The sequence below is a fragment of the Pelophylax lessonae genome, assembly GCF_965119305.1.
Source record: "Pelophylax lessonae genome assembly, chromosome: 3".
In the NCBI taxonomy this organism is placed as follows: Eukaryota; Metazoa; Chordata; class Amphibia; order Anura; family Ranidae; genus Pelophylax; species Pelophylax lessonae.
This window is the reverse complement of record NC_138770.1, coordinates 433,647,857-433,667,022: the sequence shown is the minus strand read 5'-3', so window position 1 is coordinate 433,667,022 and position 19,166 is coordinate 433,647,857. Positions and strand designations below refer to the sequence as shown.

Genomic DNA, 19,166 nt, shown 5'->3' with positions numbered 1-19,166 from the left:
TTGTTTACAGCAGCCGCCTGCCTTTCTCCCTTTGCAGCGGACGATCGTGAGTGACCGGCGGACATCCGAGCCGCCGGTCACTCCGCTGGAATGTCCGAGAACGAGCGGGGGCGGGAGCGCGCCTCTGGCGGCGCGCGCTGGCCCCCTATTGGCTCGCGGGCGAGTGACGTATATATACGTCACTTTGCCCAGGAGGGGCTGACCACCGCCGTATATAGTCATGCGGCAGTCGGCAAGAGGTTAACAGTAAATGGTGCAAGTGTGGACGGAGAAAATGGCGGCCCAGGGCATGTGGATTGGTGTGCCGGGGGCCATGTGTGTGCCAGAGCTATGCAGGAAAATGTTGACCGTGCATCCAATGACAGCTGAACATTCTTCCAAAATAGTGGCAAAATGGATGCTGTACAGAAATCTGTTGACCATGCATTTAATGACAGTGGGACATTTTTCAAATACAGTATGGTGAGTCTTGCTCGTACAAATGCTAAGAAGAGAAGTGTTGGCCATGCATCTGACAGTGGGACAATTCTACTGACTAGCAAAGAGGGTCAACTGGCTCAGAGTGATGGAGGCGCAGTTGGAGCCCTGGTACATGCAAGGATAGCGGATGCGTGCAAGCTGAGAGGCATGGTCTGCTTTACATTAACTTCCATGCAGGCTAAGCTGAGTGGGAGCGGCATCGGAAGGGTTACTATACCGCGCAGGAAAGCGCACACTGGAAAGTTCTAGCAGGAGGAGCCACTGCCAATCTGGAGATGTGGGGGGGAGACACCGCTCACGCACAGCCAATCTGGAACAGGAAGGAAAGTCTATAAATTGCTTCCACCTCCGGGTGGGGCTGAAAGGGAGACACGTGTGCGGAGGAGCAAGATTGTGAGTATCGGAGAGAGCTGGAGCGCAGTAGAGGCTATCCCACGTGTTGGCGGAGAACCTGCAAAGACATCCACCTTGTGGGATACGGGGGGTGCGAATGGTGTCCGACGGAGGACTGGCATTGTGCACTGGAGGAGGCTTGGAGCATTTGGGCCTGTGTCTGAATGTGACCATGCGCATGTAGGTGTGGGGCCAGTGCGGGCACTGCGGCAATCTGCTTCTGCGATTTTCTTTTCTTTTTCTTTTTTTTTTCATTCTTTTTCCATTCCATCAGAAAATAGAGCTTTATGATTTTAGTGCCAGTTCAAAATGGTGCGATGCGGGAACCCTGAAAATCCACTGCGGATTCCCGCATCGCAGTGACTCACAGGCAAATCACACTGCCATATGCAAATCGCTGGGGGTGTCAATGCAAAGTTAACGACACCCCAAGATCAGTTTGCAACAGTGCGATCTGTCAGTTCAGACATAGGTATGATGCAATCTGATTCTGGTGCGGACCAAAAAAAGGGTCCTGTGCGACTTTGATCCGAATGCGATGCGAATTCAGCCATGTAATCCATATGGCTGAATTCGAAACGCAAAGACATCGCATGTGATTTTCAGAGCAGTGTGCTCCGATTCACATGCGAAGTCTGACATCCCATATGTGTGAACCGACACTCAATGGAATGTAAAGAAAAAGGGGTTTCATAACCCCTTTTTCTAGATGGGATGGCGGCAGGCCTTTTTGAAAATAAATAGGTATCCTTTTAGTCATTTCAGATAGGTTACTAGGCAGATTTAGTTGGGCTAGCCAGTGTATGGTCAGAATAAGCCCCAATCACTGTGGGGCTTATTCTGTAGCTAGGAAGAATAACACTTAAACTGGTATTTTCTTGTTTTCTCCCGCCTTTGAGCCTGCCCAGGGTCTATTTAAAGGGGGGCTCTGCTCCTGAAGCACACACTTACCTCAGGAAGAACGTCGTGTCAAGCTGAAAGTTTTGTTCCCCTCCCTCCCCTCCCCTTGGCTGTCGCGGCCAGTTTATACTTGTTGGGTCATCTTTGTGTGGTGCAAAGAGGGACTTTTTCTTTGGTGTTTTATCCCCTGTTATTGGGATGAGTATGTGTGGATAATTTGCTTTTTGATATGATAATTTGTTGGTAACCTGGATCTCAGTGATCGGGTTAAAGTTATTGAGTTTATGTTTAACAAAATTTTAATACAAGTATTAAAACGGCCGCGGCCTTTATTTTTCCAAATGGTGTTGTCAGTCTCTTTTATTTTAGTTTAAGTTATTTAAATGTATAGAATAAGGTCCTGCCTGCTATCCCATAAGTGATGCCCATATTAATAGCACATAGTAGGCAGCCAACTCCATTAACCTCAAGAATTTTCAAATTACAAACTTCAAATAAATATGCTGATCAAGTACACTCACTTCACTGTGTTGTCACATTTATTCTGGGCCATTACCTCAAAGTATTGCAGTATAGGGGACAGTACATCAGTCAGGCAACTAGCATTACGAAGAATAGGATAGGAATGGGAGTCTAGGTTTCCTTTAAATGTGTATTTTACAGCCATTTGTGGATTGAGGTTGTTGTGGAGATGGATCATGTAAGGTTTAGAAACACTGGATGACTTTTCTCCCAGGTGCTGGGTAACAATTGTTTTTGCCAGCTTGTGTAGCTGAGTAGGTGGTAGAGCTTTTCGTGATGACAGTAATAGCTGAGCCAAAGCCAAAGCTTTCCCGGTGCTTGATTACAGTCACAGTGCTGCTCTGTTCTCCTGGAAAGAAAAGGGGAGCTGACGAGTAAACTTTATTAAGGACACAGTCAGCTTAAGCATTAAAATATGTGCATGTGCAGTGTGTGTTTAGTCATTTTCCTTTTTTTGCAGGATTGTTGCATATAATTAGTTTTATTCATTTGAATGTCATTGATATTAATGAAAACAATGCAAATGCATATGCACTTACAACAGTTATTCAAAATTTAAATATACTGTAACTGCAGTAAGTATTAGGAATTTGTGTTTTTTTTTTTTTTATTACAATTATGAAATGTTACGTAAGTAACTTTTCTGCTTTTTACCATATTTTTGATTTCTAAAGTTAACAGCAGAGAAAGTTAAATGATAATTAAAAAAAAAAAAAAAAAATCAAATGTGTCTAAAAAAATGTTTTTCAAATATACAAACAGAAAATAGTGCAATAGTGAAATGTTACGTAAGTAACTTTTCTGCTTTTTACCATATTTTGGATTTCTAAAGTTAACAGCAGAGAAAGTTAAATGATAATTAAAAAAAAAATAAAATCAAATGTGTCTAAAAAAAGGTTTTTCAAATATACAAACAGAAAATAGTGCAACCAACAATACTTTGCAAACTATTAATCAACCACTTCTGAACCGGAAGGATTTGCCCCCTTAATGACCAGGTCATTGTTTGCGATTCGGCACTGGGTTCATTTAACGGAAAATTGCGCGGTCGTGCAACACTGAACCCAAATAAAATGTATGTCCTTTTTTCCCCACAAATAGAGCTTTCTTCTGGTGGTATTTGATCACCTGTGCGATTTTTAGTTTTTGCGCTATAAACAAAAAAAGAGCGACAATTATGAAAAAAAACATTTTTTCACATTCTGCTATATAACATCCCCCCCCCCCCCCCCCAAAAAAAAAGTAAAAATCAAAATGTTTCATCCTTTTAGGCCAATTTGTTTTCTGCTACATATTTTTGGTAAAAAAAAAAAAAATTGCAATAAGCGTATTTTGATTGATTTGTGCAAAAGTTATTGCGTCTACAAACCAGGGGAAATATTTATGTCATTTTTTATTTTATTTTTTTTACTAGTAATGGCGGCGATCTGCGATTTTTAGCGGGACCGCAACATTGCGAAGGACAAATCAGACCCCTAACTGACATTTTTGACACTTTTGAGGGGACCAGTGACATTACTACAGTGGTAAAAATATGCGCTGTTACTGTAATAATGACACTGGCAGGGAAGGGGTTAACCTAGGGGTGATGAAAGGGTTAATTGTGAGCCTAGGGGAGTGTTTGCTAACTGTGAGGGGGAGGGGCTTGTGAAATGATCATAGAGACCTGTGATCATTTGCACATGTATAATAGCTAGCACAAGTCACCTATCGCTCAAAAACATTAGGGAAAATCCCAGCCACATCATTTGTCATTTAACTATTTGCATTACCAAGTCTAATAAAGTGCCCAATGTGGCCATCTTCTACATTATTAGTATAAGTTTGGTCCTGGCCGGGAAAAAATGTATCAGATACCAGAAATGTATCCAGGAACACATTTGATACCCCTACATAGATATTTTTACCATTCTAAATTTAGATATTTTAATAATGTTACCTTGCCCATAGCCAACACTTGTTATTTGAAAATAATCTGGGCTCATGATCAGCAAAAGAAAAGAAATTAAGGATGAACACCATTGCTTTATATGCTGTATGATTGCTGGGTTAAATACAGCATATGAACATCATTCTTGCCAGTTTATGATTCACAAACAAGCTGTTGCATACATTTGCACATTTGGCATAATCAGAGAGTTAAACTTTCTCTGTTTCAGTTTTATTCTGTCACTGTTAGTAAATTGTTGCTAGCCACCCGGTCTCTGCAAGATTAATGTATTTGATGTGGGTATGAAATGTTTGTTTTTCCAGCATATTAGTGTCAAGGTTAACTGCTGGTTCCTAAGATCATACCACCTGGTTATTCAAAGGCCTGGTATAGTTAACTGCCTATGCAACTATTTCAACTAATTGACTGGACTTTGCAGCAATGCAATTTTATAAATGAGTAGGAGATTGCTGTGTACAGAGCAACATCATTATAGGGTCCTAGATCTCAGGCTATTATTAAAGGCAATTCCACATCTGACATCTGTGCCACTCTGTAATAATATTGCTACATCAGTGGCATATCCTTCATATTTTCAGGCTGATGAGGCCCACTGTGAACTCTCTGTACACATTGGGGATTCAATTTCAGAAGCCGTCCTTTGAGCTGCAGCAGCATCTGTCACTTGTGGCTGCAGCTCAGAGGAGATCCACGTATGGTCTAGAACCATTCAGCTTGGGTAGAGTGGCTGCCACTCTGGATCCCTCTCATCACTGCCTCTTGATTAGACAGCATGGCCTGAGAGGAACGAGGGGAGGATGCTACAGTGTAATAAATGGATCAGTGGCCGAAGCATTTAGCACCACCTAGCCAAGGACCAGCAAGAATCAAAGAGAAATATTAGATATGGAGCATGGGAATGGACAAATCTGATCCAATGATAGCTGCTCAGGGGCCTCGCACTTAAAGTGGTACTAAAGCCTAAGCATTTTTTACCTTAAAGTGGTTGTAACCCTAAAAAAAGAACCTGTTCTTTTAAAGCGGGATATATAGCATAGTGCAGGGTCATTTGCCCATCTCTATACTGTAATATACCTGGTTGATCCTGCATGTTGCTGTGTCCCCCCTTAGTGTTCTGACCAAGATGATCATGGACACTGATCCATGATACCGTGGTCAGATTACATGCCTCTATTATCCCGCTTCTCTCTCTCCCTCTCTCCCTCTCTCGCTGCCTGTCAGCTCGGGAATATGTGTGTGAGCTGTCTCCTCGTCCCCCCACCGCAGTAGATGTAAAATCACTAATAATAATTCCTGGAATCCCCTCTGGGACAGAAAGATATACAGTGCAGTGTCTGTGTTTTAGAAATTATGCAGCGGAATACCTGATTGCAGAGCACTGCTGGGCACTCACGTGACCTCCCACCGCTCTCCTTCTCTCCTTCCAGCTGACGTCAATGGGGAATCTCAGCCCCTCCCACTGTAGTCCTCAGATCAGGGAAGGAGAGCGTCGGCAGGTCACATGACCTTACAGCGGCGCTGTAAAATAAATTTTTTTGCTGCATAATTTTTAAAACACACAGATACTGCACAGTATATCTTTCTGTAACAGAGGGGATTAGAGGATTTGTGAGTAGTGACTTTCCAACAACTTTAAAGCATTTCTTGCATTAAGGTAAAAAGTGTTTAGGTAGCAGTATTCGCCTTCGCCCCCATCAACTGACCCCTCTGTACTGTCTTCCCCCACCATCGACTGCCCCCCTCGCTACTACTTGTCCAGACCATTAATTGCCCCCTCTATACTCCCTGATCCCACCATCAACTGCCCACTTTGTACTCCCTGCTCCCACCATCAACTGCCCGCTCTGTACTCCCTGCTCCCACCGTCAACTGTCCGCTCTGTACTCCCTGCTACCACCATCAACTGCCCCCTCTATATTCCCTGCTCCCACCATCAACTTCCCCTTCTGTACTCCCTGCTCCCACCATCAACTGCCCCCTCTATATTCCCTGCTCCCACCATCAACTGCCCCCTCTATACTCCCTGCTCCCACCAACAACTTCCCCCTCTATACTCCCTGCTCCCACCATCAACTTCCCCCTCTGTACTCCCTGCTCCCACCATCAACTTCCCCCTCTGTACTCCCAGCTGCCACCATCAACTGGCCCCTCTGTACTCCCTGTTCCCACCATCAACTGGCCCCTCTGTACTCCCTGCTCCCACCATCAACTGCCCCCTCTGTACTCCCTGCTCCCATCATCAACTGCCCCCTCTATACTCCCTGCTCCCACCAACAACTGCCCCCTCTATACTCCCTGCTCCCACCAACAACTGCCCCCTCTATACTCCCTGCTCCCATCATCAGCTGCCTCCTCTTCACAGCTTGTTTTTTCCCTCCCTCTTACTGACATTGACGCAGGGCCCCCCAGTGGCATGGAACCCGAAGTAGGCGCCTCTTCAACCTTGGCCCAGCCCTGAATCAGCCCCACAGAGCCATCATTTGATCAGCCCAAAAAGGCCCGATAAGGCAATTGTCACCTACATGTACTTTTACAGTATACAGACTGTAATTCTTTTCATTTCCCTCTGGTAAAAGCTCCGATTGATTCTAAGGAGGTCTAGCGTAACATAACACGCAGTTACACATATCCAATTAACATGGTGAATGACAACAAGAAAGCACAAAGGAATCTTGATCACTTAGTTATTTGGTTATATAAATGCCACCTCATTAGCTTTGTAAGTAAAGTATGTGTAAGTGACAATAAAAAAGAGATTATGATATTACTGCCTTCGTCTACAGTATGTTGCTTTTGACTTTTACTTTGCATGAGCCTTTCTGTTTAGTTTGATGCTCCTCTTACTCCTTTCCTGTGCACAAAAGAAACTGTGTTTCGCCTGTAAGGTAGAAAACAATGAAGCACAGAAAGGTCAGCTTTCATCAATGGTTCCACACATTCTCGAAAATTAGTGACAACGTGGGAAAAAAAGAAATGTCAGGAGTAGGCCTTTAAAGACCAGCCAGTGTATGTGATAAAATATGGAGTATGTAAAACAGACTACATAACTGTAGTGATAGTGTCTATGTTGAATAAAGTGTACCTCCAGCCAAAACTCTTTTTTTTTTTTAGTTTTTGAGGTGAAGGGAGGTGAAGGGTTAAATCTTCAATCAGTTTCTACTGTGGTCTGTGCCCTTTATTTATTACAGCAAAGGAACTGAGGGGGAATTTCCAAAAGTGACACAGACACCAATAAAACATTGTTTTTAGTAGAATAGAGCAAGAATATAATCCACTTTAGCTTCATATTGCTGTTAACTGGAGTTATACATGAATCTAACCAAACCAAAAGCAGGCTATACACTTATCCAAACTCTAAATCTATCTTTGCTTACCCGTGAAAGGATTGCGAAATATTCCACAAATCAATAAAATTTAAATTTACATAGATATGTGAAAAATTACGTAAATAGTTTACACTCAGTGGCATCGCTACAGGGGGGCAGGGGGGGGGGTGGTTTTAAATTCATTTACAATGCTATTTTTTATATGCAGCATGGAGGAGGTTAATGTATTGCTACTGGTCATTGACGCATTAGTGACCAATGGCATTTTTATTAACCCCTTTGTCCTGCATTAGTGGCAGTGACTCCAGTGTCAGTGCTAGGTAACCCCTATATGCTGAAGCATGGAGAGGTTTAGAAACACTGACACTGGTGTCACTAATGCATGACAAAGGGGTTAATTAAATGCCACTGGTCCACTGGTCCCTAATGCATCAGTAGTGACCATCACTTGTGAGCAGTTGAAAAGCCACCTCCATGCTGCATATTACCAATATCATTGTAAAGGCCTGGACTGGCCATTGGGCACACCAGGCATTTGCACACTAGTGCAACCCTATGAGAGCCGCAGGCTTGTCTCCCAGACCCCCCCCCCACCACCTCATCATACACAGATCACCCTCGGAGAGCCCATGGAGTAGAGGATGTGGCCTCCCATACTGATCACTCTGTCTGTGCTGCTGCTGGAGGGAGCCAAAGCGACCATGTGCAAGTGCTTGGAGGGGGACGGCTGTATGCTTCCTCACCAACTACAACAGCCAGGTGGACATGGGTGGCACAGTTAGATCATGCTAGCCAGAATCTAGTACCCGCACTCCATTACCTGTCCCTCCACCTTGGTCACAGAGAATGAGATGATCTCATCTCCCCATACACCATCCCATACCCCACCCCATCTCCCCTAGGTACAGGAACCCCAACTCCCCTAGGGACAGGAACCCTATCTCCCCTGAGGACAGGAACCCCATCTACCCTAGGGACAGGGACCCCATATTCCCTGTGGGCAGGGACCCCGTCTACCCTAGGTATCATTGCATACCATATTACTATCGTATTTAGTAATCTTATTTCTATAAAAAAAAATTTCAGTAGTACAACTTAGTGGTGAAAATTAATAGTAGTTTGGACTGTGGTGTCTTATGTGCCCCCCTATATATTGTTCCCAGAGTCGCCACTCTTTACACTAAAATGGGATGGCTGCTGTTACAAAGGCTTAATACCCTCAATAGATGATATCCGGAACTCATAACACTGCCCCTTTAAATCCACCACCAATGTTGCTATATAATTATGAAACCATCATATATATTTATATTGTGCGAAAAAGCAAAGAAACAAGTTTCCAGTTTGCCAGTGCTCATAACTTGGTGCAGTCTCTTGTGCCAGTGTACAACTTATTTTCTGGTGCAGACAATAACAGCGCTGTGCTCCCCCCTGTTGTTCTCACACTTACCAGAAAACGTGGACTCTAGGCCAAAGGCATTAAAGTATAACTAAGGGCAAAACCCTTTTTTTAAGTTTTAGATAGAGAGAGGGGGGGGGGGGGGGAATTAGAAGTCTTGTCAGTTTTTATTGCTGTCTGTGCCCCATTAGGGAAATTTACCAACTTTATTTGTTACATTTGCCATTATCATTGAAAGTAAAAGTAAAAGAACATCTCCAATTTTGGGTTTTCCCCAGAAAAGCATTAGAGGGGAGATCTTCCAATGAGAACACTAGTTCTGGTGATCTGGGGGTCCCTGAGAAATTCCTTTCATTTGTAGGGATTTCCTCTCAATTCCTGTTTGGCTATGGGACAGGAAGTGAAGAAAAAGCTCTGTAATGGGGCACAGATGGAGAAAACAAAATCTGACAGGGGTTACAACCCTCCATTACTCTCTCCAATAAGAAAAAAAAAAGTTTTGCCTATGGTTCTACTTTAACCTCCTAGGCGGTAATCTCGAGCGTGAATCTGGGTTGATTTTTCATTGCAGGATCGGTAACCCCGAGTCACGCTCGGGGTGGATTGCAGAGAGCGCAGCGGTGTTCTCTTACCTTATCCTGGCGATCCAGCGATGATCTCTCATTGCTGAGATCGCCAGCCGAGAGTCCCGCCGCTCCTCCGTCCTCCATCGGTATGATCACTTCCTAGTTCCGTTCCCTGCAGCAGCAATGCTGCATGGGAGCGGAACTAGGGAGGGAAATTCAAAAAAAAAAAAAAAAAAACGTTGCACAAAACACATTATATATATATATATATATATATATATATGCATATATATATATATATATATATATATATATATATGCGCATATATATATATATATATATACCGGTATATATATATGCATATATATATATGTATATATATATATATATATATATATATATATGCACACACACACATAATATACTATATACTAATATACACATATAAAATTATATTATTGATTCAATTACAATTAATGCGTTATATATTATATATATATATATATATATATATATATATATATATATATATATATATATATATATATATATATATATATATATATATATACACACACATATATCTATATATAATATATAATGCATGAATTATAATCTAATCAATAATATAATTTTATTATATATATTATATATTAAATAATAAAATAATATTATTGATTCGATTATAATTTATCACATCTGGGATGTCTACTAGAGTCTTGTTTTGGTCAGGTTTAAGTCAGTAATTACTAAGAATTGTAGGCCTATAATACATAACGCCAAATTTCCATGAAAACAATTGTACCGCTTTTGGTATGTAATTCCTGACATAATCATACCGCCAGGGAGGTTAAGAGTCAAAAGTGCTTGAAATGCAGGTATTTCCAGGCTTATAAAAGCTCATTAGATGAACTCTCCTCTGCTCCTCTCCTTCTTCCACCGATCCCCCAGAACAGTAAAAAGTAAGGTGCTTGGTGCCTCTCACATGTAAAGGGATAAACAAGAAGGTGCGCCCATAGCGTAATTCCACTTTTATTAAAACAATGCATAAAATGGCTTACACTCCCATTTAAAACAGCATAACAGTTGAAACCACAGAACCCGGAAGCACCTTATCAGCATGCACTCCACACGCTGAAAGTGACATCACTGGTTGACTCCACCTTACGTGTTTCACCCCTCCCATAGGGCTTCTTCAGAAGCTAGATCCACCAGATGAATTTTGATCAGTTTGTTGGCTCCCGGTTCCACAAAAGTCAATAGTTTAATCAACTTCTTTTGAAGGGAGATTGTTGGGAGACTTTCCATTAATCAGTGGCTGCAGCCAACCAACTGTAACCTTTGATAACTGTATTAGTGCTGCTATAGTGGTTAGTGCTGCTATCTACCCAGCATCTACCTTTCTTGTGTAGGTGGAGGAATCTTAAACAAAGATTAACCCACTTAATTTTATTTTTTTAGAGGGATGGCAGCATGATCTATCAAAACACAGAAAGGTTTGGAAATCACTGGACACATATAAGCAGTGCCAGATTTTTTTTTGAAAAGATAAACAATAGAGATAAAGTAATTCCAAGACAGCCTCACAGATACAGTGAACTTTCCTACAGACCATGGACATGCACAGTAATACAAACATGTTATGCCTCGGCCGTGTAAAATTCAGTACAGTATCCACTAGTGCCGGATTTTTAAGGGGGCAACTGTCCTGGACCCCCTGACAGAAGGGGTCCCCTCTAAACAAAAATAATATAAATCAATATAAAAAAATGTATAAAATAATTTAAAAAAATAATATAAAATATGTAATAATAAAAAAAATATATATTATTAAATATATCTTGGGAAGTAGTATTTTTCCGGCCATTATTAAATTATATTGTATCATATTTAAAAACGAATTTTGGCAGCCCAAGCTAACCACATATAGAGCATAGTTACATAGTTACATAGTTAGTCAGGTTGAAAAAAGTCCATCTGGTTCAACCAAAAAAAAAAAAAAACAGTATTGAAAACCCAACCATACAATCCCATATACACAATCCTATACCCACAGTTGATGCAGAGGAAGGTGAAAAAAATCCCAGCAAAGCATGATCCAATTTGCTATAGCAGGGATAAAAAATTCCTTCCTGATCCCCCAAGAGGCAATCGGATATTCCCTGGATCAACTTTACCTAAAAAAAAAATGTTAGTACCCATTTATATAATGTACACCTAGGAAAGAATCCAGGCCTTTTTTTAAAGCAATCTAGTGAGCTAGCCAGAACCACCTCTGGATCGAGTCTATTCCACATTTTTACAGCTCTTACGGGGAAGAAACCTTTCCGTATTTGGAGACGAAATCTGTTTTCCTCTAGGTGTAAAGAGTGCCCCCTTGTCCTCTGTGTTGACCTTAAAGTGAACAACTCAACACCAAGTTCACTATATGGACCCCTTATGTATTTATACATGGTGATCCTATCCCCCCTTAATCTCCTCTTCTCAAGAGAGAATACATTCAGTTCCTCTAATCTTTTCTCATAGCTGAGGTTCTCCATGCCTCTTATCAGTTTGGTTGCCCTTCTCTGCACTTTCTCCAGTTGCCCGATATCCTTTTTAAGAACTGGTGCTCAAAACTGAACTGCATATTCCAGATGAGGTCTTACTAATGATCTGTACAGGGGCAAAATGATCTCTATCTCTCTGGAGTCCATGCCACTGGTAATACAAGAAAGGACTTTGCTTGCTTTGGAAACCACAGCTTGGCATTGCATGCTATTATTAAGCTTATGATCTACCAGAACACCCCGATCCTTCTCCGCTATGGATTCCCCCAGTTCTACTCCACCTAGTATGTATGATGCATGCATATTCTTAGCCCCCAAGTGCATAACTTTACATTTATCAACATTAAACCTCATTTGTCCCATAGTTGCCCAATGAAACAGTGCATTAAGGTCAGCTTTTAAGTTGGAGACATCCTGTAAAGAAGTTATTCCACTGCAAAGCTTGGTGTCATCTGCAAAGACTGAAATGCTACTTTTAATCCCAGACCTTATATCATTTATAAAGATAATAAAAAGTAAGGGTCCAAACACTGAACCTTGGGCTACACCACTGATAACTTTAGACCATTCAAATTAAGAATCATTAACCATTACTCTCTGAATTCTATCTTTTAGCCAATTTTCTATCCAATTACAAACTGATCTTTCCAAGCCAGTAGACTTTACCTTACACATTAGCTGTGTGTGGGGAACTGTGTCAAACGCTTTTGCAAAATCCAAGTTTACTATGTCCACAGCCACCTCTCTGTCCAAGGTTTTACTTACCTCCTCATTAAAAGAAATCAGGTTTGTTTGACAACTTCTGTCTTTCATGAATCCATGCTGTCTGTTGCTTAAAATATTTTTTTCCAGCAAGAACTCAGCTATGTGGTCTTTTATTAAACTCTCCAATATCTTCCCGACTATAGAAGTTAAACTAACAGGTCTATAGTTACTTAGCAAAGACTTTGATCCCTTTTTAAATATAGGCACCAAATTGGCCCTACGCCAATCCAGTGGTACTATTCCAGTCCTTAACGAGTCCCTAAAAATTAGAAACAAAGGCTTAGAAATGACAGCGCTCAATTCAATATGACTGCGTGCGTGTGTTTGCATGCATAACTTCAGAATGACATTGTGTCCTGCATTTAACCACTTCCATACCGAGTCATGTAATATGACGTCGGCAAAGTGGTTGTAAGGATCCGGGCCGCCGTCATATGACGTCGCCCGGATCTCCCCTCTACTGGCGCCCCCGGGGGCGCGCAGCGCGGCGATCGGGGGTGAGGCTCGTCCCTCGGACATAGCCCATCCCTGATCAAGGTAAACAACCAATAGAAATTGGCTGTTTACCATGTGATCGGCTGTGTCAATCACAGCCGATCACATGAGCGGCTCCAGCACGAGCCGCTCGTTCTCTCTGCAATGCGCGCCCCCGGGGGCGCGCAGAGCAGTGATCGGGGACGAGGCTCGTCCCTCGGACAGAGTCGATCCCCGATCTAGGTAAAGAGCCAATGAAATTGGCTCTTTACCACGTGACCGGCTGTGTCCAATCACAGCCGGTCACAAATGTCAACAGAGAACACGGTAACTAGCTGTCACCGTGTTCTCCTCCTCACACACTGATCCTGTGTGAGGAGGAGATTGCGGTAACAGCTAGTTACCGATTACAGTGCACGCTAAACACACTGATTGCCCCCCCCCCCAATAAAGAGCACCTGTCACTAGCCCATCAAAGTACCCGAGTACCTGTCACCAGCCCATCAGGCCATCAGGTAGTCAGATGACAGGTACTCGGGTACTCTGATGGGCTGGTGACAGGTATTCGGGTACTCTGATGACAGGTACTCGGGTACTCTGATGACGGGTACTCGGGTACTCTGATGACGGGTACTCGGGTACTCTGATGACAGGTACTCAGGTACTCTGATGACAGGTACTCGGGTACTCTGATGACAGGTACTCGGATACTCTGATGACAGGTACGCAGGTACTCTGATGACGGGTACGCAGGTACTCTGATGACGGGTACTCGGGTACTCTTATGACGGGTACTCGGGTACTCTGATGACGGGTACTCGGGTACTCTGATGACAGGTACTCGGGTACTCTGATGACGGGTACTCGGGTACTCTGATGACAGGTACTCAGGTACTCTGATGACAGGTACTCGGGTACTTTGAGTACCTGTCAACGGAGTACCCGTCATCAGAGTACCTGAGTACCTGTCACCTGCCTATCGGAGTACCCGAGTACCTGCCACCTGCTCATCAGTACCAGAGTACCTGTCACCTGCCCAACAAAGTACCCGAGTACCTGTCACCCTTCATACAGCCACCATGTCCAAGTCCAAAAAGGTTTATATACGTCCTCCATTTAAACCTAAATACCGGTGTTATGGCAGCAGATAGCTGCCATAACCCTGGTATTTTTTTAAACGGTGGACGGTTGGCTTTCCGATAAGGGTGGTCCCAGCGGCGGATTCGCCGTGGGATCACCCTTCCGGGATGGCGGAAGAGGCGCCCCCCCCTCCCGCCGCGTTCCGGTCCTTTTCCCCGCTTACCGGACCCGCCGGCAGCGGGGAAAACGATCCGGTCCCATATCCTCACAGACAGGATGTTGAGTGAGGGCAAGCTTGCCCTCAATTGACTCTATGGTCTTGGAGGACCGGAGCTACGGAAAATGTTGTTGCCTAGCAACCGGTTTAAAGGTCCTTTTTTTTTTTTTTTTTCATTTTATATAATATATTTTTTTTTTCTATCTTTTAGTGTACTTGTGAGATCTGAGGACTTTTTGACCCCAGATCTCACAAAAAAGAGGTCCTGTCGTGCCTATTTCTATTACGAGGAATGTTTACATTCCTTTTTATAGAAATAAAAATGATAAATGTTTTTTTTTTTAAACGGTGTAAAAATAAAAAATAATAAATAAAATAAATAGTAAAAAAAAAAAATTAAAGCGCCCTGTCCCCGTGAGCTCGCGCGCAGAAGCGAAAGCATACAGAAACCCCGCCCACATATGTAAACGGTGTTCAAACCACACATGTGAGGTATCGCCGCGATCGTTAGAGCAAGGGGAATAATTTGAGCCCTAGACCTCCTCTATAACTCAAAGATGGCAACCTGTAGAAATTTTTAAATTGTAGCCTATGGGGATTTTTAAGTACCAAAGTTTGTCGCCATTCCGTGAGCGTGCGCAATTTTGAAACATGACATGTTGGGTATCTATTTACTCGGCATAACATTATCTTTCACATTATGGAAAAAAATTGGGCTAACTATACTGGTTTCTTATTTTTTAATTAAAAAAAAAGTGAATTTTTTCCAAAAAAATTGCGTTTGGAAGACCGCTGCGCAAATACGGTGTGATAAAAAATATTGCAATAATCTCCATTTTATTCTGTAGGGTCTCTGCTAAAAAAAATATATAATGTTTGGGGGTTCTAAGCAGTTTTCTAGCAAAACAACTGATTTTAGCTTGTAAACACCAAATGTCAAAAATAGGCCTAGGCAAGTGGCTAGGATGCATGATGATGCTCCTTGGATGTTAGGCCCCTCTATATGGCTAGGCTGTGAAAAAGTCTCACACATGTGGTATTGCCATACTCAGGAGGAATGGCAGAATGTATTTTGGGGTGTAATTTTTGCTATTTACATGCTATGTGTTAGAAATATCCTATAAATTGACAACTTTGTGTAAAAAAAAAAGGTTTTCATTTGTTTCCCACATTTTCCAAAAACTTGTGGAAAAAAATGACACCTTCAAACGACCCATAATGCCTCATAGAATATATACGTTGGAGTGTTTGCTTTCCAAAATGGGGTCATTTTGTGGACTTTTCCATTGTATTGGTGCTCTAGGGCCTTGAAAAGTGTGATAGGTAGTAAGAAAGTTTTATGTGTATTTATGCTCCTAGAACGCCTGAAGGTGCTTCTTGGACGTGGAGTCTCTTTTTGTGGCCAGGCTGTGTAAAAGTCTCACACATGTGGTATCGCCATACTCGGAAGGAGTAGCAGAATGTATTTTTGGGTGTAATTTTTGCTGTGTACATGCTATGTGTTAGAAATAGCTTATAAATTGACAACTTTGTGGGGAAAAAAAAGAAAAAAAAATTTTCTTAATTTTCCCAAGAATTGTGGGAAAAAATTACAACTTCAAAAAACCCACCATGCCTCTTACTAAATACCTTGGACTGTCTTCTTTACAAAAAGGGGTCATCTGGTGTGATCAATTTTCAGTAATTGGTACCATAGCTTCTAGACTCAATAACTTTCACACAGACTAAATAATATACATTAATTTGGGTTAATTTTACCAGAGACATGTAGCAGTATACATTTTGGCCCAAATGTATGAAGAAAAATAAATTTTTTGCAAAATTTTATAATTGAAACTAAAAAAAAGTGTTTTTTTAAAAAAAATTTTGCTCTTTTTTTGCATATATCACGAAAAAAAAACCCCAGTTGTGATCAAATACCACCAAAAGAAAGCTCTATTTGTGTGAAAAAAATGATAAAAATTTTGTTTGGTTACAGTGTAGCATGACTGAGCAATTGTCATTCAAAGTGTGAGAGTGCTGAAATCTGACAATTGGTCTGGGCAGGAAGGGTGTCTAACTGCTCTGTATGGAAGCGGTTAAAAAATAAGTGACTGTCACTGAGAATGTAAACCATCTCTGTGTATGAGAGTCCCCCAGAACCTGAAGTGCCCTGGGCCCGCCAAGGTCTAAATCTGGCCTAAATCTACATATAAGTGTAAATGTCCTTAAAATCCCATATATTCAATAGAGATTCCTGCATTAAATAATTGTGACTTTTATGAACAGATGTCCAATCTATCATTAAACATAACACGACTATATTTGCCTTATGTAAAGTACCATTTAGAAAAGCAGGTATCGCAAATGTCCACAAACACATGAGGACATGAACAGTGGCATGCAGCAGCCCATGATAACAACCAATCAAAAAAGGTTCTCAACAGCTTAGAGCATGTAAAGTGTGAAGCAAATACAATTAAAGTGGCTGTAACCCTAAAAAAAAAACAACAAAAAAAATAAAACGGTTCCTTTAAGGCATGATCTATAGGCCCCTGAGAACAAGCATTGGCTGGAAACGCGCTGGGTGGAGCTGCTCACATGACATTACGCTGCCGCAGGTGTTGTTCGTGGCAGTGTTTCAAATGTGAATGGCATTTACTTGTTTTGTACAGATATTTTTATACAATGGTTATCTTTCAATAAATGATACTTCAACATTACACACTGTTTGTTCTATCTGTAAGCCATACGGAGAGGAGGGAGTGTGAACTTGTCCCCTTACCATAACGATGTTGGGGTCTCTGAGGCAGTGATACCATTGATAGAACACTACTGTGTGGGTGACAGGGGGTTTGCAAGTTGGCATCTAGTGAGTTTGCATTGCATGTGGGGTTGAAGGAATGAAGCACTGAAGATTTTATTTTATTTTATCCATCACGGGTGTACCTCCTCTAACTGCTGTGCAATGGTTTAACTACATACTACGCCATGATGATTTCATTTTGTCACATTTTTTTAAAATGAAAAGGCTAAATACCTTTTCCCCACACAGTCGCTGTGCGGTCACGTGATACCCCTCCGCTGACCGGCTGACGTTACAGGGGAATCTCCATAGATCGGGGAGGAAGAGCGGACGGGGATCATGTGACCGCACAGCTGCGGTGTGAGAAAAAGTATTTAGCCTTTTCATTTAAAAAAAATACACACAGTATAGGAAATCCAGAGGGGATACCAGTAAAGTCAAAATGTGACTTTACAAACACTAAGTATTGAAACGAGGATTTCCTGTAAAAAAAAAAAGAAAATCAGTTTATTTCCAGCAAAGAAAAATGTTTCGAGCAATAAGTAGATAGGAGAAACAAGGAGAAGAGGGGACTCAAGAATGACAGGGCAGCTGTGGCATTACCAATTACTCATGTTCTTACGTAAATCCTGATTAATTTGTTGCACAGGCCTTGGACTTTGCTTAGTAGAAAGAACAGATGAAGATTTGCTAAGGAAATGATGGACTGGTCATGGTCATACTAACTGTATAGTGCCAAAAGCTATTACCTGAAGTGCACCAATCCAAGTGACAGAGGCAGGTTTTACAAAGTAAATGAATATTGCCATTATAACATAAGACTTTGCACTTTTTTCAGCGATAACAGGGCTGGTTATATGGCAAATAAGGTCTAATCAGACAGTGAAGCAAAAACGACTCCTATATTATAGCTCAAAGTACCTATGTCTAATGAATTTTTCATGTTTCTTTGTTCTCATATTGCTTCCTCAACAGAGCCCCTATGTTCTCATAATGCCCAAAGAAATTATAGTTACTGTTAGGTGTCTCATTTCAGTGTTAGGTTATAAGTTAAAGCAATATTAAACACAAAAGCAAACATTTATTATATGGCAGCTTACCAATTCTTGGATGTAATGGCTGCATTTGTTTTCATTTTTAGACTTTCTTTCTCTTTTTTTCACCTAGTAATCCTGCCAGTAAGTCTGTTATTTTTCAACAGAACAAGCTGCCATGCAGATGTAGCATTTAACACCGACGGGGTGCCTAAAATGGTGAGCTTTTATTCACTTATGTAAAATAGGTACATTTAAAAGGAAAATAATTACAGTAGTTATTGAGTTAATAAGTTTAATAAGTTACTGTAACTTATTAAAAAGTGTTAGCTGGAGTTTAGCTTTAGTTTGTTAAGCTGGACAAACAGTGAGTATAGAAAAGAATTACCCCATTTGCAGCCTGAAATGAAGACAGACATGGTTTTTGTTTTATCCAGCTGTATTTACCCAGTGCAATTTATAACATCCAAGTAAAAGCTATAGCATCAACATGTCAAAAAAGAATAGAAAAAGGATCACCCTCTTGTGTCACTATTTTGTTCAACCACCTTTTGCTTTAATTACAGCCTTTAGTCTGTTGGATTATGTGTCTACTAACTTTATGCATCTAGACTTTTTAATATTTTCCCACTCCTCTTTGCAGAACTGCTCAAGTTCAGTTTAATTTGATGGCCACCGTTTGTGGACTGCAGTCTTCAAGTCATTCCACAGATTTTCAATGGTG

At 41.4% G+C, this 19,166-nt stretch overlaps 1 protein-coding gene across 1 annotated transcript in view; it reads left to right on the top strand.

Moving 5' to 3' along the window:
• Nucleotides 1-18,110, top strand: part of LOC309550568 (uncharacterized protein) — a gene marked incomplete at its 3' end in the record, with an annotated part of 203,705 nt that extends 185,595 nt beyond the window's left edge. The window contains exon 6 of the mRNA XM_082250916.1: nucleotides 18,058-18,110. Within this exon, the coding sequence (XP_082107042.1) occupies nucleotides 18,058-18,110 (53 nt within the window). The remainder of the gene's footprint in view (nucleotides 1-18,057) is intronic.
• Nucleotides 18,111-19,166: the final 1,056 nt, after the last annotated feature.